The sequence below is a fragment of the Jaculus jaculus genome, chromosome 13 (assembly GCF_020740685.1).
Source record: "Jaculus jaculus isolate mJacJac1 chromosome 13, mJacJac1.mat.Y.cur, whole genome shotgun sequence".
NCBI lineage: Eukaryota > Metazoa > Chordata > Mammalia > Rodentia > Dipodidae > Jaculus > Jaculus jaculus.
Genome location: NC_059114.1, coordinates 42,219,275 through 42,241,890, shown reverse-complemented (window position 1 = coordinate 42,241,890; position 22,616 = coordinate 42,219,275). Strand labels below are relative to the sequence as shown.

The window sequence follows — 22,616 nt, the reverse complement described above, 5'->3', positions numbered from 1 at the left end:
TCCCGCTGACATATCTATCCATGGATAAATTCTCTGCACCTGAGTAAAGTGGGACCCACTCTGAGTGTCCATTCAGGATCACCAGCTTGTAACCTTTGAGGAATGGTGGTCATGATTCTACAGATCATTTTCAGCAATTACAACCCTTTTGTTGCAGACCACTTCCTATTATTCATTAGTTCTGTTTCTGTGATATTTTGTTAAAGAAACTGTAGTATCAGTTCTTCCCAAGAATCTCTCTGGAGAAAGATTTCAGTAGTATCGCTATATGTTCCAGAGTGTTAGCCACCAGGTGCGTTAGGAGAAAGCGGTTACATTTTATTATTTTATTTTATTTTTTTCTTTTTTCAAATTTTTATTAGCATTTTCTATGATTATAAAAAAAATCCCATGTTAATTTCCCTCCCTCCCGCTTTCTCCTTTGAAATTCCATTCTCCATCATATTACCTCCCCATCATAATCATCGTACTTACATATATGCAATATCAATCTATTAAGTACCGTCCTCCCTTCCTTCGGTTACATTTTAAACTAAGACCCGACTGATGAAAAGATCTAAGAGGAAAGTAGGCCTGGGCTGGAGTGAAGGCTGTTAGGTAGCAAGAGGTGACAGAAGTGGGTGGTGCTCTGTGGTGTAGATCTTATCAACTCCCCTTAGGAGTCTTGACTGTGTTGTCCATGTAATAAGTATTCATGAGAAGGTATTAAGAGAAGAAGTGATAGGAGATGACTTGTACTTTAACAAGTTTACCTCGGTTGCAGGATCAGAGAGGATCAGGAGACCAGTTATTGAGAGGTGCCAGACTGGGCCTACAGGAGAAAAGCCACTTCAAATCACTTGGTCAAACTATCCCCTTTGGAAATGTCATAGCAGTGATATAGTCTGCACATGTAAATGAACAGCAGTACTAAATTTTGAGTTCCTTGTTTAGATGATTCAAAAGAAATTCCTTGGTTTCAATAAAGGTAGCCTTTTCTTTCCTTTGTAAGGAATATTTACATTGCACATGAATGGATTTTCTAATTTCTCAGAGTTGACTGGCATCCATTCCCTAAATTAAAAATGTCCTTTTGCCTCAGTATTTTCATTCTGCATGTAAAGTGAGATTTTAAGGTATTTCATCCTTTCCTGTTCATGATTTTTTTAAATGTCATGTTATTTTGGATTTTTAAATTCAAGAATTGGTTAAATATTCCATCTTTGAACTAATACATTTAGCATGCTCAAAACCTTCTTATGCTGCTCTTGGCAAGAGAAGAGCAAAGTTTCTTTCCCTCTGATGACTGTGCTAAGGCGCAGGCTGAAGTGTGCTGCACATCCGTGAAATCCTAGACAGCTGTTCCCAATCCCACTCCTTTGCTAAGAGTTGAGCCAAGTGACAGGGGACTTTAATTACAGCAGCTTTTAGAAGGGCTGAGAAAATGAAGGAAAAATAAAAGAGCATTTGGCCTTATTGGCCTGCCTTATGTTCTGACATGCCTTTAATTAAATCGTCACTGCTTTCTCTTCTCAGGGATCAATGAGCAAGGACTCTACCGAATCGTGGGGGTCAACTCCAGAGTGCAGAAGTTGCTGAGTGTACTGATGGGTGAGTACTGCAATGGCTCTGCCAGACAGGTCTGTGGGGGAGTCCACTCAAAAGTGTCCCCAGGTCCTGAAGTAGCCTCTGGTACAGGAATCAGTGTCCAAGGGCCAATGCTCAGAAATCTGCTACTTGGTTAATCAGTTGTTATGACAGTGAGTATTGCTGGGAAAGGTTCTATGTGAGACCATACAAGATAAAATGACACCAGAACCAAGGCACCACACCCTGTCTCAGACTCAAACTCAGCCAGTCCAAGTGGTGCTCTGTTACTCATGTTACCACCACACCCTACCCTGTCTTTAATAGCTCATGACTCCCTCTGTTCTCTTTTGGGGCAGGTATTTAGTGCCCAATGAAGAGTTGCATTCTAGCCTGGAAAGGACCTCAGATCTCATGTTCCCGTTATGGAGGATATCGCAGCTCCCAGATAAAATGTATACATGCAGATAAATCTTGAGATCATCTTTTCTTCTGGATTTCAACCCTATCACTTGAGCAGCAGAACCTCCTTTGCCCCTGACTGATATAAATAGAAAACCACACACCTCTAAATGTGTAGTATTTGAATCAAAACCCTATGAGCCAGAGCTGCTTAGACTGCAGATTTTTTGTATTTTTAGCTCTAAAGGCCATCAGCCTCAGTAAGTCACATGGATCTAAATGGCAGACAGATTCGATTTCACTGATTGGAGGCTGTTGTCCATTTCCACAGAAGCTCCAGCTATGTACTTGTGAGAGTAGACTATCATTCAGGGCTCCAGTCAACTGTTCTGGGAAAAGACAGTCCTCTTGTATTTGATATTTCTTTTGCCATCCCTGTTTTTGAAAATGGCTGTCATATGTGAAGAAGCCTATTCCTTCATATGGGCCAGAATAAGTCTTTTTTGTATGCCGGCTTTGAGAGAGCTACCCAACCTCGTGTGGGCAAGACCCCTGGGCTACACAGAGACCTGCCATTTGAGACCACCATATTATCTGGGAGGTGCTGCTGTGCTTAGTATCTGCTAAGTGCAGATTTGGAAATGGGGCTTTTAAAATTTGTTTATTATTTTAGATGACTATAACTTCACATGCATGATATGAAATCACACAGAAGAGTCCTTTGTACCATATACCCAATTTCCTCCTGTGATAGTATCTGACAAGCTATATTTCAGTATCACAAGAAGTGTATTAACATCGATGCAGTTAAGGTGCAGAGCATTTCTTCACCATGAAGCTCTTTTGTGATGCCTTCTTATGGCTAGACCAACTTGCTTTACCTTCTACCATGGTACCACATGCCTAACCTCGGCAACCAGTGGTTGGTTTTCTGTTTCTTTTAATTTTGTCAAATCAACATTACTGGTTTTATAGATGACGACATACAATGTATGACCTCTTGGGATTGGATCTTTTGTAGTCAGCATAATTCTTTTAAGATTGGGTCAACATGTATGTATGTAACGGCTATTTGTTACAATTTTATTTCAGAGGGATATTCCATTATATGGGCATACCACAGGTTGTTCAGCTTATCACATGTTATAGGACATCTAGGTCATTTATACTTATAGCTTATTATGAATAAAGCTGCTACAATTATTTATATAGCGGCTTCTATGGAAACATAAATTTGTTGTTCTGGCATTACTGCCCAATGTGCAATTGCTGACATGGCTAATTTTTGATAAATTTTAATATGAGAAAGAATTAAGGCTCTACTATTTACCGGCCTTCAACCTTTCACTTCTTGTTGGAGCTGCACATATTTGTAGACTGTCTGCTGTCTGGAGCAAATTGTCTGATGAGAGTGGTTGGCATTTTGAAATAGCTGCTATCTTTCTACAGATCATGACAGTGAGGGATACATGCATCTGAAAGCCACAGTCAAACTTCTGATGTTAGCACTTAATATGATCTGGCTCTGGAAAATTGAGTAGTGAAGGAGAGAGGGGAATTCAGATTAGGGATGAGAAACAGCAGCAGAAATGAGGCTGCACAAGGGGCTGATACTGGAGTGGTTATTAGGTTAATGTGTGGAGAAGCTACTTGCATTTGGGAGAAGATAATTTAAAGATTATCAGTTAAGATGACCTTTTGAAAAAACTTAAATACTGAGCTAAGAAGTTGTAGATTTTTTTTATTTTTGAAGGAAATAAACTATTAAAAGTTCTAAGAAGTGGGGTTGTCTACATTATGATTTTCATGTACACAAAAATGTCAAGAATACCATCTACAGGAGTTTACAGGATGAAATGCAGTTATTTGCCAGTATGGATCTAAATTCAAGAAGACGGAGGCCCGAAGACCCTGGAGACTCCAACGCCTTCTTTACTTTGTTGGGAGCCCTTTCCCCTTCTTCTTCCAGTGTCTCATTATCTTTGTCCTCTCTTGGCCTTGGCATTGGCTCTATTCTCTGTGGGAGTGTCCCAGATAGGTCCACCCACAGCAGTCTTTGGAGCTTGCATCACTCACAAGAGCGCCTTTTTGTGACAATTTTGGCAGAAGGCCATAGGCAGCACTTTGGCCAGTGTATAGGCCATTCACATGATTCATTTCTCAATCTGGGGCCAATCACACGGTCCTCAACAGATGTATCCAGATGGCCTAGAGCCTGTGCCTGTCTTCGAGGCTGGGGCAAGGATTGGGTTAGTTGGTAGAAGCCTGGGGGTTGAGCAGGTTTACTGACAGAATTAGGGAGAACCAGTTTCTAGCTCTGGATGGACAACACAGCAGCAGTGTGGACCATATATGTGATCTTGGAAAGATCTGGAGGCAGAAGATAATAGAGCATACCTCATCCAGGGCTGGACCATGTGAGGTCAAAACTAATGGGCGAGGCCAGAATTGCAGAGGGGGAATCAACTAGACAATGTAACCAACTGGCTGTGGGAAGTGGAAGGGCCAGAGAGGTGTCAAAGAGGACAGAGCCAGTGATGGTGTAAGCTGGTGCTAGTGAAAAGAAAGGCAACATGGCTCTGCTAATTAATAACCACAGTGGCTCAGCTGAGTGGCCCCCCAGCAAGATAGTTTTCTTGTTCTCTTCCTTAGTTTTCCTAATGATAGGAAAAGTAATTACAAACATCTGGGAAATGTCATGAAAAAGTAACAGCTAGTGACTGAAAGTCACAAGGCCATCTGCGTCTGCCAGGATGACGTTTCAGATAGATTGGAACCCATACTGAGAGCCAAACAGAGTGGACCGAAGTGTCACATCAAACCTGTAGCTAGGAATGGGACTTGTAAGACTCCCTACCAATTAGGTCAGAATCTTGCATTTGAGAATTCGCCTGTCAAGTCACTTCCCAGGCTGCCCAGCTGTGTCTTGCTTCCCTCTGAGCATGTTGTCATCTTCACCAGTTCTTGGTACTACTACTGGTCAGGGCTAGCCTCGGGTGTCACATAAGTTCAGCTCAAACGGCAAACGCTTCTCCTCAGCTAGCTGGGCTTGAGTGAACTGCACAGTTTTTGCTACAGTGACATCCTTTGCATGCCCTGCCACATACCAGGCACTGTGTAAGACTGTGTCCTTGGCCCCAGGCTCTTAAAAGTGGATTTGCATGTTTTAATTATTGAAAATATGGCTTAGAATTTAAACCAGTCACTAACTTGGATTGCAAGCTTATTTTTGCATTCTATAATACACTGAGGACTATAGGTTGAAAGAGGGTTACGTATTAGTGATTAGATGTCCTAAAGAATGCTTGTTAGAACTTCTCAAGTCCACTGCATTGTCCAACTTTACTTCATGCTGGCGTCATACCAAAGGTCACCCTGAGTTACTTTCTCCTAGCAACAGAAGTCATTAGTCTTTAGATGGTAGAAGGGACTCAAGAAGACTTGTAGACTCCCAGAAATAGAATACCTTTCTCTGTGTGTGCTTTTTTTTTTTATATCCCTTGAATATTAAGTAAAAATATTAAGTAAAAATCCATGAGAATTCTCTTTCAGGGGTGTGTGTGTGTGTGTGTGTGTGTGTGTGTGTGTGTGATACATGTCTGACTCTTCCTTTCCTTCTCTGTATATTTTAAGTAATTATTTTTTCTGATTAAAAGTTACAAGTAGTCATTGGTGAAAAAATCAGAAAAATACAAAAAGAAGAAAATGAGCCATGCAGAACTGAAACAACTTTTATTAACTATCTTACCATTATATCAGACTGTTACCATACCCCTTTAAGCTGTTATATAGCATGATGTAGTAGTGCATGAACAAAGTAGTGAACATATTACTGTGTTCATGAAATGGACTTATATGGTGCACATGCTGCAGGCTCTTTGGCACACTTTATTCATGCAGCCTAACAGTATCAAGTGTGTTTTCCTTTGTTGTTTAGGTGCTTCTAGAGCACGAGTCTCATATGTACATTTCACGTAGACATGCTATAACCTTTTATTTAGTCCCTAGTCTTCCTATGTGTAAAGTAATTACAATTTCTCCTCGTTCCTGGAAGCGTTCATGAGCATTAGGTGAGACAAGATAGCAAAGGTTAAGAGCATGCACTTTGGAGATAGACAAGCTGCTTCTCCTTTTGACCTTAGACAGATGATTTCCACTGGCTTAATTCACTATTTCCTGCTCTGTAATAACTGCTTCACTCCAAAGAATGTGAAGTTAAAATGAAAGGATGCATGTGGGTTGTTGGATCTTATGTGCCCATGTGTTAAGTAATAGATGTTTGTTGTTACATATTTTGTTTTTATATACATTTCTATTTTTTCCTTATGGTTTAGAGTATAGTGTTGAATTGCTGGGTCAAGATAATATATATGGCCTCAAGGCTTCTAATTGCTATTACTAAGCTCACTGCTAGGAAAATCTAAGGAGTAGCCTATGCCCCACAATCTTGTCATGCTCTCTACTGCTTTTTTTGCATACAAACAACAAAAATTTTAAAGGGTAGTTTCATTTTAAGTTAACTTTGCAGCACTGTGACTTTGGATGAAGTTGGTCATTTATTTGTATGTTTATAGTGACTTGCACTTCTGCAGTTTATTGCCTGCTTTTATTCTTAGCTTATTTTTTAATTTTCACTTTGATAAGATGGTTTTAGATCTGGAAGCTATTGCTGGCGATATTTTTTAATCCAAATTGTCACAGTTATGTGTTGAACACATTTTTGCTTTTGTATTTATGTCTTACATTTTAATTTCAATTTTTGTTATTTTTTGAGGTAGGGTCTGGCTTATTAATGAAGTCTAATTTCTTGTGTTCCTTGACGAATTATGCTTTAAAAGATCCTCTCCATCCACAGCCCTTAAAAAAAAAAAAAAACCTTTTGTTTTCTTTAAAATTCAAGTTGTATTTACAAAGTGGAAACTTCTGTTGACGAATGACTGTGTAATGAGAAATCTTTCTGCCTTTTACTACTTTTAAATATCACCATAAAATCATTCTTTAATACTTAGGGCACATTGAAAGAATTTCTTTACATATTTTTCTAAATAAAGAAAATTTCTTTTTGCTTTGTGATTCTGCAGTTAATAGTCTTTTAAAGAAGTAATTTATTTGCAAGCAGAGAGAGAAAGAGAGAGAGAGACAGACAGACAGACAGACATAGAGGGGGAAAGAATGTTGGCACCAGGGCCTCTAAGTCACTGCAAATGAACTCCAGATGCATGCTTCACTTTGTGCATTTGGCTTTACATGGGTACTGGAGAATTGAGCCCAAGTCCATCTCTCCTGCACCAGTTAATAGTCTGCTTAAAAATGTATGGTCTTCGTTTTTCACCTTTATAATGTGCATTTTTCTCTTGATTCTTTGCGTGTAGCAACATAGTCCTTGAGTGTGTCCCCTGAAGCTGTAGCTCTTATTTACATCAAAACATGACTTGATTATCATTTGTGGTTGTAATTACTAACATAATTTTGTGATGGAATTCCCAGGATCTCTTCTAGCACACTTAACTCTTCTCACTGTCCCTTTAAGCTGTCACTTCTATTAGTCTTTTTCTTTCTTTGATGGCTTATTTCACAACCTCCATGTTTTCTTGAACTTTATTTATGTTACAGAGCAGGTGTGACTGAATTACTTTTTAGAGTCCCTTAGTCTCTGTGTTTTATGTCAGCAAATACTGTATAGGCTTTTTAATCTTCTGTGTTGTCAAGCCTGAACCCAGCAAAGTTTATAAATCATTGCTGTTAAATTTACCCTGAATAGATTCCCCTTGATCTGCAGCTCCATTTCTAAATCTTATTTAGCATCATTCTCTTCTGTGCCATTGAAAGGCTATTGTACACAATCACAGCCAAATCTAGACATCCACCCACAAGCCTTTCATGTCGCATGGGTACCTATAGTCCTGGACCATTTCTCCTGGCTCAGCTATTTGCTTATGTCCCTAGGAGATGAGGGAGTTTATTCCTGTTAATGTGAAGCCTGTGGTTCTCTCCCCTTTTCTCAGATGCTTTTATGTGTCTGCCCTTTTTTGTTGTTTGTGTGTAACAGGGCCTCATGTAGCCCAGAGAAGCCAAAATAATACTGTGTAGCCCATATGAAGACTGGACTTGAACTCCTGCTCTTTCCCTCTAGAGTGTGGTGATTATAGGCCTATACTGCCACACCCTGCTCACTTTCCCTTTCTGAATCCATTTGCTGTAATGTCGAAGGGCACTCCTCCTCTGGTTGGGGCTGCCCAACCAGACTTCACTGCCTGGGCATTGTTTCCAAGGTTGGACTGCAGCTGCAGAAAGCTGCTTTCCCTCTAGGCGTGCTGGGGTAGGGAGTCTCTTTCCCCTAGCGCTGGTGGCTCCCCTCTGAAGGGTTTCCCCAGGTCTTCTCTTGACCTTTGCCTAGTTGAGCTTTCCTCTAGTAAGAGGCAGGAGGCTGTCTAGTAAGAGGCTGCTTTTCTGTGTTCTGAAAGCATTGTGCTCTTTGTGTCTTTATTAGTGGTCCATTGTGATAGTAAAGCTTTACAAACTCAGCATTGCTGGTCTCTTCTCCTATGTAATAGAGGATACAGGAAGGTATTAAACAGCAGTGCTTTAAATCACCAAATCATGGTAATGTGCCTTATCTGTTATCTGCAAACTACCCATCCTTCCTTATCCCTCTGGGAACTTGATGGTCTACAATCTTTCTGTCATGCCCCTTATTTCACACACTTTTCCACATGATACCATACAGAAAGGCAATTGACAACTTCAGAAGAAATCCAAAAGTAACACATATGATTTCTGAGACCCAAAGGGTTTTGTTACAGCAAGTGAAACAAGCCCAGGTTATAAAGACTATAGCCAAATAGAAGCCCAGGAACAGAAAGGAAACACCCATTGTACCCCCTAGTTGAAGAGAGTAGACAAAGATGACAAGGTTGGGAGATGTGTGGGTGAAGGGTTGGATAGAAGGCAATTGCACTTCTGAGTTCCCATAGAGGGAAGACCACAGATGGAGGCTTGCCTTCCCTTGCTCTGCTGCCACTGCTGCCTTTGCCTATCAGGGACAGCAATCAGCTCTCTGGAGACAGGGAGTCCAGACATTAAGAGCTTCTGGATCTCAGAACTGACGTGACTGGGGCTGCTTTGGATTGATTCCTGGGTACTAGGTACAAGACTGACTATGGCTCTTAAGTTATATGGCTTTTATAGTCAGAAAATAGAATAAACATACTAGCTTCTAAAATTACCACATATTAAATCTTGTCTTGGGGGAATGATATGCAGAACAAATGAAGTCCCCTACACACATAAAATAGTATACTAATAGAAACTTATTCTCAAAGATGTCCTGGAGATGGGGAATGTGTAAGGCTCAAGATTTTAGAAAAAGATAGCTTATAGAAAATAAAATACAGCTTTTATTTTGTATTCAGGAAAGTAAGATTTTATATGATTTCCTAAGGGTAGACATGATGCACATGTGCATCAATGGGACCAATATGAGACCCCACAAAGAGGATATATACACAGTTGATCACTTGATCTTTCATAAAGAGATTAAGATAATTTGCTGGGGAAAAGCAATCTTTTTAACAACGTTAATAGTAGTACAATCAGACATTTATAATGAAATGAAAATTAACCCTGACACTATATACAAAAATTAACTTGAGGGACTTCTGGTCAAGATGGCATCCGCCTAACCGCACTGCACCTCCCGGGGAAGGAAAGGCAAGACATTAATGGTTCACTAGGTCTCCTAGGGGAGAGCAGTCTCTAATAGACCACCAATGAGAGGGTGCAGAGGGGCAAAAAAGGGAATTGGCTGATTTCCTCACTCTTGGGTAGCCCACCAGTCCCCTAACCCCCAGCCAGAACATGAAGGAATTGTGGGAGGATACCCTTAAACATCCTAACACCCAGATCATGGGAATACCAGAAGGGGAAGAAACTCAGACCAAAGGCATGGAGAACTTACTTAACAAAATTATCAAAGAAAACTTTCCCACTCTCACAAAAGAAAGGGCCATCAAGATACAAGAAGCTAACAGAACTCCAAACAGATCGGACCAGAGGAGAAACTCTCCAAGACATATTTCCATGAAGACTCTAAACATTGACAATACAGAGAAAATCCTAAAAGCAGTTAGAGAAAAATAGCACATCACTTTTAAACGTAACCCCATCAGAATTACTTCAGACTTCTCAGTGGAAACCCTGAAAGCCAGAAGGACCTGAAATGGAACACTGCAAAGTTTAAGAACCTATAGCTTCCAACCCAAACTACGCATCAAAAGTATCCCTCATAAGAGATGGTGAAAGAAAAACTTTCCATGACAAAACTCAGCTTTACAATTACATGAACACAGAACCAAACCTTCAGAAGTATTTCAGGAAATTCTCCACACAGAAGAATCAAATAATCAACCTCAAATGCCTACAATAAGCAGATCACAATAACCAAACTCAGAGAAGGCACAGAAAACTTCAAAGTCCATGAAAACACCGAACCACATATACCAACACAATATGGCAGGGATCAAATCAAACCTCACAGTCAGTCATTATCCAAAATATTAATGACCTTAATTCACCCATCAAGAGCTAACAGGGTGGATCAGAAAACTAGACCCCTCAATCTGTTGTCTCCAAGAAACCCACCTCACCACTAAAGACAGACACTTCCTCAGGATGAAAGGGTGGAAAATGATATTTCAAGCAAATGGGAATAAGAAACATGCAGGCGTAGCTATACTAATATTGGATAAAATAGACTTCAAACCAAAAATAATCAAAAAAGACAAGGTTGCTTCCTACATATCAAGGGGACGATCCATCAGGAGGATATCACAATCATAAATCTTTATGCACCAAACACAGGGGTGTCACAACTCATAAAACAAAACCTACTTGACAAAAATTAACTTGAAATGGATAATATTCCTTTTACTTGTTTGGTTGGTTGGCTAACCTGGAATTCACTATGTTGTTTGCAGGTGGCTGGCTCAAATTTTTCCCCTTGCTTGTTGTACTTATTTTTTCATGGTTTAAAATGATTCAAAGACGTCTAACTGGATCATATTCTTAAACATAAGAACTAACACTATAAAATTTGTAGAAGAAAAACTAGGAGAAAAATCTTTGTGACCTTGGTTTTGAAGAGATTTTTCAGCTGGTGTTATAGTTGTCTTTGTGTTGCTGGGATAAACACGTGACTGAGAGCAGCTGATGGAAGGAAAGGTTCTATTGTGGTTTATAGTCTTGAACAGAGGCATCATGGTGGCAAAGGAAAGTGTGCCATGAGCAGAGACTAGAAATCACCTCTGCCACAGCAGGAGCAAAACAGCAGCAGGAGAGTGAGAAGACCTAACAGTGGCAAGCTGAAAACTAATAAATTTCTACGTCAGACCCCAGTGGCCCATCTCCTCCTCAAGACTCCACCTCCAAAGTTGACATCAGCTGGGGAACCAAGCATTCAGAACACATGAGTTTATTGGAGATATCTGATTCAAACTACCACAGCTACAATAAATGAAGAGCTATAAATGAAAACTACAGTAAATCAAATTTCATTCAAATAAGAAGCTTTCATTTTAAAAATAATTTTATTCATGGCTGAGGATTTGGTCCAATAGATAAAGCACTTGCTGTTCAGGCATGATGACATGAGTTTGAATCTTCAGAGCCCAGATAAATTCAATCACAGAAGTGCAAGCATCTGCAATCTCATCCCTCCTGTGGCAAGATGGAAGGTGAAGATGGGGGAGTTCCTGCAAGCTCATAGACCAACTGGATAGAGCAATGACAAGTGAGTCATTGCCTCAAACAGCATTAAAGGCAGGGATGGACACCCAACATTTCCTGAACTCACACACAAACATATTGCACTTATTATGCAATATATCACACACACACAAAATAAAAGATAAGTAAAAATAAAAGAAAAAGGTATTGTTCAGAGCTGGGCCTAGCGACACAGTCCTGTAATCCCAGCTGCTTAGAAGGCTGAGGCAGGAATATGACAAACTCAAGGCCTGTCTGGGCTCCAGAGTAAGTTAAAAGCAAGCTTTGGCAACTTGTTGAAACTCTAATAAATACAGAATGGACTGAGGATGTTGCTCAGTGGCAGGTGCTTACCTAGTATGTGTGAGGCCCAAAATTCAATCCCTAGTACAGCCCCTCACTCAAATTATTTTTTGGAAAAAAATAAAGATCAGCTAATAATCACAAAAATGTATATGATAAATTATTTTAACCAAAATACATTATAAAATTGTTACATCTGAATATAAAAATCAACCTATTTTTTGCTTCTGTATATGTGTTTTTGTGCATGCACACATGATACATACGTATGTAAGTAATAGGTGTGTGGTGTATGTACAAGCATGTTCCCCTGCAGTGCTTCATATGCTTGCCTGCAGTGTGTATGGGGGGGGGGGGTCCCATAGCTGGAGCGGAATTCCAGGTCCTACTTCATTGATTTTGTTTTTTGCCTGAAATTTATTTTTTAAACTACAGAGCTTGGAGATATGGTTCTTTGAATCAGGTATCCCCAATAAACTCCTATGTTCTGAATGCTTGGTCGTTAGCTGATGGCAGTTTGGGAGGTGGGGCCTTCCTGGAGCAGGTCTGTTGTTGGGGCAGGTTTTGTAGTGTTATAGCCAGCTCTTCCTTCCCAGAGTTTGGCTCTTTTGCTACTGTTTCCTACCTGGTGTGCAGAGGTGATGTCCAGCCTCTGCTCCTTACTGTCATGAACCTTAACACTGTAAGCCAAAACAAACTTTCCTCCTATTACTGTTTTTGGCTGGGTGCTTTGTCCCAGCAATGAGAAGGTAACTGCAACAAGGGGTTTCAAAACTCTAGGGTCTCTGCTTCCCTGTGGGACTGGGGTTACAAGGACATGTAGCTGCACCTATATGTTTATGTGGGATCTGGAGTTTGAACTTGGGCAGTATTAGGCTCTGTCAGGCACTCATGTTTGCACAAGAAGCACATTTAGCACTGTGCCATCCTTCCAGCCCTCAATCTATTTTTTTTAATTTTTATTTATTTATTTGAAAATGACAGACAGAGTGAGAAAGAGGCAGATAGAGAACATGGGTGCACCAGGGCCTCCAGCCAATGCAAACAAACTCCAGATGCATGGGCCCCCTTGTGCATCTGGCGAACATGGGTCCTGGGGGATCTAGCTTCGAGCCAGGGTCCTTAGGCTTCACAGGCAAGTGCTTAACCGCTAAGCCATCTCTCCAGCCCCTCAATCTAATTTTTGAAGTGGAGAAAGAGTTCTGAAAAATTCACTGGAGAAAATGCACAAATAACCATACACACATATTAAGATGACCTATAACATTAAGTACCTGAAAGGCACCCAATATCATAGTCACTAAAAAATATACATTTGAGGCCAGGTGTGGTGGTGCATGCCTTTAATCCCAGCACTTGGTAGGAGGGTCACTGTGAGTTCGAGGCTACCCTGAGACTACATAGTGAATTCCAGGTCAGCCTGAGCTGGAGTGAGACCCTAGCTTGAAAAACCAAAAACAAAACCATATATATGCGCATATATATATATATATATGCATATATTTATATGTATATATATTCACACACATGCACATACATGTATACATACATACATATACATATTTCTCAAAATAAATGAATGAATAAGTAAATAAACTTTAAAAAATAAACATTTGAAAAGTATAGTGCTCCAGTACTACATGTGCACTAGTACAGCTACAATGAACATGACTGGCCATATCATGTCTTGAGAGGACGTTAGCAAGTAGAACTCTCACATACTGTGTGGGATGCAAGTGACACTTATATTTAGAAGATAATTGGGCAGTTTCTTCTGTTTCATCCTATGACTTACTCCAAAGTTTTTTGATCCAGGACCACTGTAGATACAGTAATTAGCAAAGATGAAGATGCAGTCCATACAAAGACTTTTGCAAATACTTGTAGGAACTTTATTTGTAACAGCTACAACTGGAGAGTACCAGAATGTCCATCATCTGGAGAAATGATAAACAAGTCATGGCATATCATACATTGAATACTTCTCAGTAATAAAAGGATTAAACTACTGGCCCATGTAACAACATGGATGGATTTCAAAAGCATTATGCTATGCGAACGTGGTTGCCAGGGGTGGTGGTGGAGTGAGAGGTTAGAGGACAAGGGAGGACTTTGTTTTTGTTTTTATTTTTGACATGATGGTGATATCTTGATATGGTGGTAGTCACATTACTACAAGTTACATAACTTGTAAAGTTGTCAAAAATTATGGAACTGTACACTTAAAATAAAAGGATGTCTACACCTCAAAGTTCATTTTAAAAACACACTGACATACTGGAGAGTATTTTGCATTTGTCCTCCTTGTTAAAAAAATACAAAATAAGGGCAGTGAGATAATGTTTTTAAGAACCTACCTGACCAGTGACTATCAAAGTCTGTGACTGCACATTGCTATTATGGATATGGGAAGGAATCACTCAAATTTTTGAAATATGTTTGAATAATTATTTTTCTAATAAAATATTGGGCTGGACAATGGCTTCATGGATAAAGTACTTGCTACACAAGCCTGAGTTTGGATCTCCAGACACCACATAAAAAAGTGGAAGTCAAGCTGGGCGTGGTGGCGCACGCCTTTAATCCCTGCACCAGGAGGCAGAGGTAGGAGGATCACCGTGAGTTCGAGGTCACCCTGAGACTCCATAGGGAATTTCAGGTCAGCCTGGGCTAGAGTGAGACCCTACCTCGAACCCCCCCCCCAAAAAAAAAATGGAAGTCATGATAAGCTTCTGAAATTCCAGTACATCTATGACAAGGTGGGAGGCAGAGACAGGAGAATTTCCCAGAAGGTCCTGGACAAATGCAGCAAGGATCCAAAACAACAGGTCCTGCTTCAAAACAGGAGAAAAGTGTGGATCGACACTCCAAAGTTGTCCTGTGTTCTCCACATGGCACCGTGGCGCGTGCTTCTACTCTTACGTACGTCGTACACACACGGATGCATGTATCAAAAATGAACATCTTCTTCCTTCAAAAGGTCACTTTCAGCAAAGGAATTGTTTCTACAGATATTCAGAGTGCATTTTATATCATTGTAATGAGAAGAGAAGAAACAGCCATAATTTCTGTTAAAAGATGACATGAAGTTAATAGTGGCACATGCACTCAGTGAAGTATGTCCAGTGTGTCCCTTATATTCTGAATTCATGTGATACTGGATGGAAGTGTAGACCCACTCACCCACTTCACCCACTAATGCTTTACCCATTCACCTTCTAGTTGCTGGGACAAAATACCTGACAAATCAGTTTAAAGAGGGAAGGGTTCATTATAGCTGACAGTTCCATCATGGCAGGAGAGTAAGATGACGGGAGATCGATGCCGCTGGTCACAGTCAGTTGACATTGAGCAGAGTAGAGCCATGCATCCTAAATGGCTGTCTGTCTGTCTTTCTTTTTAACCATCCAGAAACTTATCTCGTGGGATGGTGCTATCCACTACCACCTTAATGAATCTAATCTAGAAAATCCCTAACAGATATGCCAAGTATTTGTTTTCATGGTAACTAAATCCTGTCAAGTTGACAACCACAGATAAACCATCATCTTCTGCAACTGGAGGCAAGTTCCTCTAGTTTATTTTACTAAGCTCTGCAGTGGTCAAGGAGCATGGTAGGGAAAAATGGCCTGAGTTCCACAGAAAATGGTAGATGAAGTCTCAGTCCCATACTTGGATGGCACAAGAAAACTTCTGTGAAGTGAAAAGAGCCTCAAGAGGAAGGTGTGGAAACTGGCTGCACATTCTGGAAATGGGGTAGCTTGGAAGGCTGTATTCAATTTAGTTCAGATATTAAATGAATTAAAATGGACGTGCTCAAGTTCTGAGCCTTGCCTCATCAGCGCTATAAAAAGCCCTTTAGCCGGACTGTAATTTGACACTCCTCCTGTGATGTTACGCAATATTCCTATGGTTACAGAGCCCCAATAAGGGGAAGCTAATCATTAGTTTGCTAAATGTGGTTCATGGAACAGTTCACAACTCTTCAGACCTGCCAACTGCTGCTGCTGAAGTCTCATGTTCACTCTTCTTGGGTAGAAGTTGGAGTGTTCCTCAGAAAAATGTACAGTAACATTTGTCTAGCATCCAGAAACCATGCAGTGTGGCAGCGCTCCATGTGTCTTGGAGATGGAGGGAAAAAGGTCATGCTAAGCACAGTATTTGGATACATGAGCTTCTACAGGAAGGAACCAGGGAGTTTCAGATGATAAAACCAGTAAAGAATTAAAGCTGCAGAGACTTGGGACTTTAGGAAAATCATATTTTTGAACTTTTAAAAGAAATATAACTATATGAAATTTACCTGTCTGGCTTCACAACTAGACTCCTGCTCTGCAGATTCTTCCTGGTTTCATGAGACAAGAAAGATTTCATTACTGCCCAGGGCCACCTGGAAACATCACACTGGTGCCTTTGGGAGCAATGTAGGTTCTGATCTGAGCCCCCCTGTCTGTTTCAGCTATAAGGAAATGTTAAGAGAATGTGGTGTACAGTAGAGTCCCAATTGGGTTGTGCCCTTACCTAAGAATTGTAGGCTAGATCCTTAAGCTATTTATGAGTTCTTAGCCCCTTCTTCTAGGATAAAAGTGGGTTCCTTTCCAATAGACAGAAGTGTGACCATGGTGACACTGATACATTGACATTTTTCTTTCCCAGTGGAAAGGTAATTGGTCTGATAAGCAGAAACTCTTAGTTGATGGAGACAGTCCAATTTCTCTCTCACTCTCTTTACCTGGTATGTCATTTAAACATTAAATCAGAAAACCAGAACTGAAGTGGGTAGGCATCTTTCCTGATTGCTGTGAAGGATACAGAATGAGAGTCAGGGCTATCTAGTCAAAGGTGAATGACCTCTCTGGTGACCAATTAAGAAACTTGGGCCAGTCTAGTTACTGAACTTTAGGACCTTTGCAAGAGATCAAAGGGACAGAATATTGGGGGTCACTTGACTAAACAGGCATGGGTAAGCCTGAGGGCTGAAACCCTGTCATCAAGACCTGCTGTCTCTTTTTTTTTTTCCTGTCTTTGGCTTGGATTGGGGGCTTTTTTTTTTTTTTTTTGAGGCTGTATGCAGAGTCTTGCATTTACATAAATAATCACATGCAAGCCCAGTAAACAGCAACTTGTCTTCTGGAGTTGGAAGTGACTATAGTGGCATACCACTTGAGCTTTTCTCCTTAACCTATCACCAGCACCCCAGAAACCTGCATTTGATCTATCTGCTCTTTTCACTCACCACCCTTGGAAGGAGTAAGAAAAGGGAAACTCCCCAACAGAGAACAAGGCACTGTGTAGAAAGAAGAGGATGTGAATAGGAGCTGCTGGTTACATCCTGGTCCTTAGACTATCTGAGGAACTTGAGGTCTACTCAACACACCATTGCCCTCATGTCTGTTTATATGTGAACTGGTGCACCTTACCACTAACAGTGGGTTCTCCCAGCCTGTGAAGCCATTCATACTTCTGTCCTGTGCCTCTTATTCTCACCCACTTGTGAGATGTTTCTGCTCAGGATGGCCAAAATAATTCTCCCTCCCCTATTACATTCACTTAAAATATATTTGCTTAAAATTCCACTTAAGGGCTGGAGAGATTGCTTAATGGTTAAGGTGCTTGCCTGCAAAGCCTAAGAACCCATGTTCAGCTCTCCAGATCCCACATTAGCCAGATGCAGTAAAGGTGAGGCAACCATAAAGCTGCACATGCCCACTAGATGGCGCAAGTGTTTGGCACTTGATAGCAGTGGCTGAGCCCCTTGCATGCCAAACCCCCACCCCCCCCATTCTCTCCAAGAAAAAAAAAATTCCACTAGAAGAAACTTCAACTAATCAGGAAGCAATCTAATTATGGTGATACTCATTGCACATCTGGGCTTAAGTTAATATTTAAATAATGGCATTCAATCATACATAGCTTAGAAAATATAAAAACCACAATCTCATCACTTGAACCAACCATGACTTTTAACTTTAGAGTTGTTTCCTTTCAACCTTTTGTTTGAGTTTCTCACTAACTTTGATATATTTTTTTTACTTGACATTACATAATACATTTTCCATTGTAATACAGTCATTGGTGTCATGTCACTGCCAACATAATAGTCCATCAGGGAGGTTTTCTTGTAATGCACTTAACCATTCTTCAGTGCCCAGACCTTTAAATCATCTCCTTCTTATGCTTTTCCCACTATCATAAAGAAGTGCATGTGTTGAACACATCAGGGATGTGTGACTTTGCCCTGCCTTGTCTTAGTTCCTGAGGAGAGATTGTGAGAAACAGGATGACTGGTTCAGAGGGTCTAGACATTTTAAGACATGTATTGCTTCATATTGCTAAGTTGCTTTTCACACTGTTGCCTTTATCTCTACTCCTTCTCACAGTTTAGAAGAAGGCCAGCTTCTCCATGTTCTTCCAAGAATTGTTACTTGGATTTTTTTTATGGTGGGCAGGGGAGGGAGAGAGAATTGGTGTGTCAGGGCCTTCAGCCACTGAAATCAAACCGCAGATGCATGTGCCCATGTGTGACCGTGTGCCCTTGTGTCACTGCACATCTGGCTTACATGGGACTTGGAGAGTCAAACATGAGTCCTTATGCTTTGCAGGCAAGTGCCTAAACCGCTGAACAGTCTCTGCAGTCCTGATACTTGGATTTTTAAACATTTCCATGACACTATGGGCAAAAAATATCAATTCTGCTTTAATTTTCATTTCTGTAGTTACTAACAAGGTTGAATGACTTTTTGATTATTAGTTTTGTTGTACGTTATGATTTGTGATTGTATTTTATTTATTTTAGACCCCAAAACAGCTTCTGAGACAGAAACTGATATCTGTGCGGAGTGGGAGATAAAGACCATCACAAGTGCTCTGAAGACTTACCTGAGGTAGGGAATTTCCACTTGTAAGCAGCGGGCCAGCTACTGAACACACAGGTGGGAAAAAGGCAGCTTGATTCGCAGCCTTCTAAGAGCTGCTGGGTGGGTGTTTGAGATATGCAAACATCTCCTGTGTAGGTGCATTTAGTTCAGCTGGTCCGACTGATGGGGCTTTCATTGTGCAATGATTCTATGACTAACTTACATACCCTAGACATGTTCAACACATGCAAAGGTTTGCTTTGTTCTGAATGAGAACTATGAGGATAATTGCCCCATTTTTAAAAATTTGTGTGTTCCTTCATGTGTGAGTACACACAAATGCACATGTTCACTTAGGTCTATATTTGAGCATTGGTCTGGAGCTTATTAGTTAGGCTCGACTGGCTGCCCAGTGAATGTCAGGATCCACTAGTATCTGCCTCCTCAGTCTTGGGATTCCAAATGCATACAACTGTGTCCAGAGCTAAGAATTCAACTCAGGTCCTCACACTTGCCAAGAAAACACTTTACCAACTGAACTAATTTGCACTGCCCAGGATAGTTAGCCTTGAGAAGAAACCAAACTATGGCCTTCTACCTTCTCTAAATAACCTGTTAAGAAAACAAGAACTGGGGCTGGAGAGATTACTCACTGGTTAAAGGTGCTTGCTTGGAAAACCTGATGACCCCCATTTGATTTCCCAACACCCATGTAAAGCCAGATGCACGAAGTGGTGAATACACCTAGAGTTCATTATCAGTCGTGAGAGGCCCTAGCATGCCCATTCCCTTTCTCTTCCTCCTTCCCTGCAAATAAATAAAACAAAAAAGAAAACAAGAATTCAGACATTGCATTGCACTGAGAATTTATGATTACCTGCTCCCATTTAATGTGTCAGTTTTATATATTTGCAGTGTTTTGCTTACATTGGCCTTTAAAATGAGAAGGTGGTAAAATTCCTTTGTACTTATTCTCATTTGGTTAGGAAATACTGCCTTCCTGGAGAGACTCCCTCCCTTCCTAGTAATTTTATGTACGATGGTCTTGCCTCTCTGTGGCCTTCCCTTGGACTATTGAGATGCTGCTTGCATTTCCATCTCACGAGTAGATTGAAGCTGATGGTGGACTGAAGGGTTGGATCTCTGTAGTTGTGTGGAATGTAGCCTTCCGCAGAGGTGAAGTGTCAACATGAATTGTATAAGCCTTTGTACAAGTTCTGTGAATATTCATTTGGCTGGAAAGCAGAGGTGAAGGCCACAGGCAAGGGATTGGTGATGGTAGGTTTATCAATTATTGGCCATTGAAGTCAGGAGTGAGATGCTAGGCTAGGGGATCCAACAATAATGAAATTTGAGCCACAAATAATCAGTAGTCTATTGAGACTATTATTTGGATTCTAGAAGAAAGCTCATTTGTGGTTCCCAGCCATTTTGTAAAATTAGAGAGGATCAGAATGAGGGAAAGATAGAAGAAAAGGGGAAAGGAAAAGAGAAGTAAGGGGTGAGAAAGAGCAAACAGAAGGAAGGGAAGAAAGAGGGGAGAATGATTATGGAAATTCCAGGGGAAATCTTTGGCCCTTTCAATCTGGACTTCCACATTCAGTCTGCTTTTTTCTCCGTGATACTGTCTTTGGGAAATGCCACCAAGCTTGGTAGTCTTTAGGTGCTGGTTAGCAAGAATATGGTCATCCTATTGCAAATCTGACTAGTCTATATCCTTTTGTTCCAGAATGCTTCCAGGACCACTCATGATGTATCAGTTTCAAAGAAGCTTTATCAAAGCAGCCAGTAAGTCATCTTTTGGTTGCACTTTTAAGGGGAAGAGAATAGATTATTGTACTTCAAGAAAAAGTGAGAATATCAATATAAGTATTACCTAACCCATCCCATTATGCATGTAAAGTGCCTACATACAAGCTCATGAGAAAGAGACTGAAGCAGAATAAAACTGAAACTGAAGCAGTGCTGAAGGGCCTACCAGTTTGAATCCACAGGAATGTTTTTCCTGGGGGCCAGGGAAGTGAAAGGAAAGGGAGAGAGGAGAGAAAAGCAAGCATACCTTTCTAGTTTGGATTATTGGAGTTCTGACTTTTAGGTGTCTCTCCCTCCCTCATCCCATTGAACAGAATGAATAGGACATCAAGCATTTCCTAACTTGAGCATTGGAAAGGGCTTCCCTGAAGTTGACACCATTTATATAACTTCACAGTCCTCCTTCCATCATGTCTTCCATTTACAGGTTCTAACCATTCTTCAGCTATATCATCCTGGTCTCTGGTGTCATGTTACTAGTATTAAAGGACATAGGGATTAGATTCAAGCTACCCTAAGTATACTGGAATCTATGTGGAGCAGGCATGCAGTAATGAAGCAGGAAGAATCTCTCTCAGATTTAAACCTGGCAGGAATACTCCTGGTATTATGATGCCCATAGCTTGTGCATCTCTTCCCTTAGCCTTTAGTGTTTGTTTACTCTTGATAGCTACTACTGGCCTAGTTTTGTAGTACCTAATGTTCTGGTGACCTTATCTATTCAAAGTTGTCCCCGTAAGCAAGTAGGAGAAGGCTGGGAGCTAAGATGGTGTTTATGTGATTTCTTTCAGAGAGAAATTCCAAACCCATAGCAGTCATTCTCTAATTAAATCTCACATCAGTCCTATAAATAGGTGTGATACGTACCAGTAATCTATTTCCCACAGAAATGAAGCCATTTACCCATATTCAATCAAATGAACATGGGTAGGCTATAATATACGTTGCAGGATGGCAAGGAGATAAAAATATTTTATGTGCTGTTGCTTTCTTCCTACTGGGCTAGTTGACATATATAACTTGAGCCCAGTGGTCATTTCTTTGGATTTCTTTACTGCATCTTAACACGTTATTTGAAACTTGAGTCCATTGCAGTGTTGTTCATTTAGCATGTGTTTATCACTTGACTAGTGCATAAAGTTCCTTCCTTCCTTGAAATGCACTCAGCCCTCTAGGGAGCCAGCTGCTCCAGAGTTTGTTCCTGTTCTGGGTGTGCAGTTGACGGGCTCCATTTCATCATGTCTTCACTTTGGCTTAAATTGAACTGTCATTATTTTGATGAACCCTGATACAGAAAGCATCATTAAAAGAACTTTTAGAGTTAGTCACACTGATCATAAGTGCACATGCAAGACAGGATCATAAACCCTTGAGAAATCTTCCCTCTGCTAGCACCCAGACTTTGATTTCCCTCCCTCCATTTTGTCTTGTCAAGTGGCTGAGCTATGACACTGATAAAATATTTCCTCTCCTCTTTATTCACAGAGCTGGAAAACCAAGAAACCCGGGTTTCTGAGATCCACAGCCTTGTTCATCGGCTCCCAGAGAAAAATCGGCAGATGCTGCAGCTGCTCATGAACCATTTGGCAAAGTAGGCATATGGCCCACTGTTGGCCCTTTCCTCACCCCAGAAAGTTCTTATCTTCTCAGTAAAGCCAGTCCTGGTTCTGCTTGTGTTTTCCTCTCCCACTATTGCATCAGGTAGGCTGGAGGCTTAGGAAAGAAATGTGTGAAATGTTAACTGCAGGGAACACAGCAAATGCCAGATGGCCTTTGCCGAGGAGATTGGGGAAAGGCCATGTCACCAGGCCACCAAGCAGAGTTCTCAGGAGGATTTTGCTCTTGTGATGATTAAGGACAAGCCAGAGTATGTCATCCCTGCTTCTAGGCTTACCACAGTTTTCAGGGCTTATA

The 22,616-nt window shown here is 40.8% G+C and overlaps 1 protein-coding gene across 2 annotated transcripts in view; it reads left to right on the top strand.

Moving 5' to 3' along the window:
- Positions 1 to 22,616, top strand: part of Arhgap26 (Rho GTPase activating protein 26) — a 481,437-nt gene that overhangs the window by 281,772 nt on the left and 177,049 nt on the right. For both annotated transcript variants that reach the window (XM_045132425.1, XM_004664708.2), the window contains exons 14-17: positions 1,516 to 1,590; positions 18,830 to 18,917; positions 20,620 to 20,678; positions 22,188 to 22,293. In XM_045132425.1, coding sequence (XP_044988360.1) covers positions 1,516 to 1,590; positions 18,830 to 18,917; positions 20,620 to 20,678; positions 22,188 to 22,293 — 328 coding nt within the window. The remainder of the gene's footprint in view (positions 1 to 1,515; positions 1,591 to 18,829; positions 18,918 to 20,619; positions 20,679 to 22,187; positions 22,294 to 22,616) is intronic.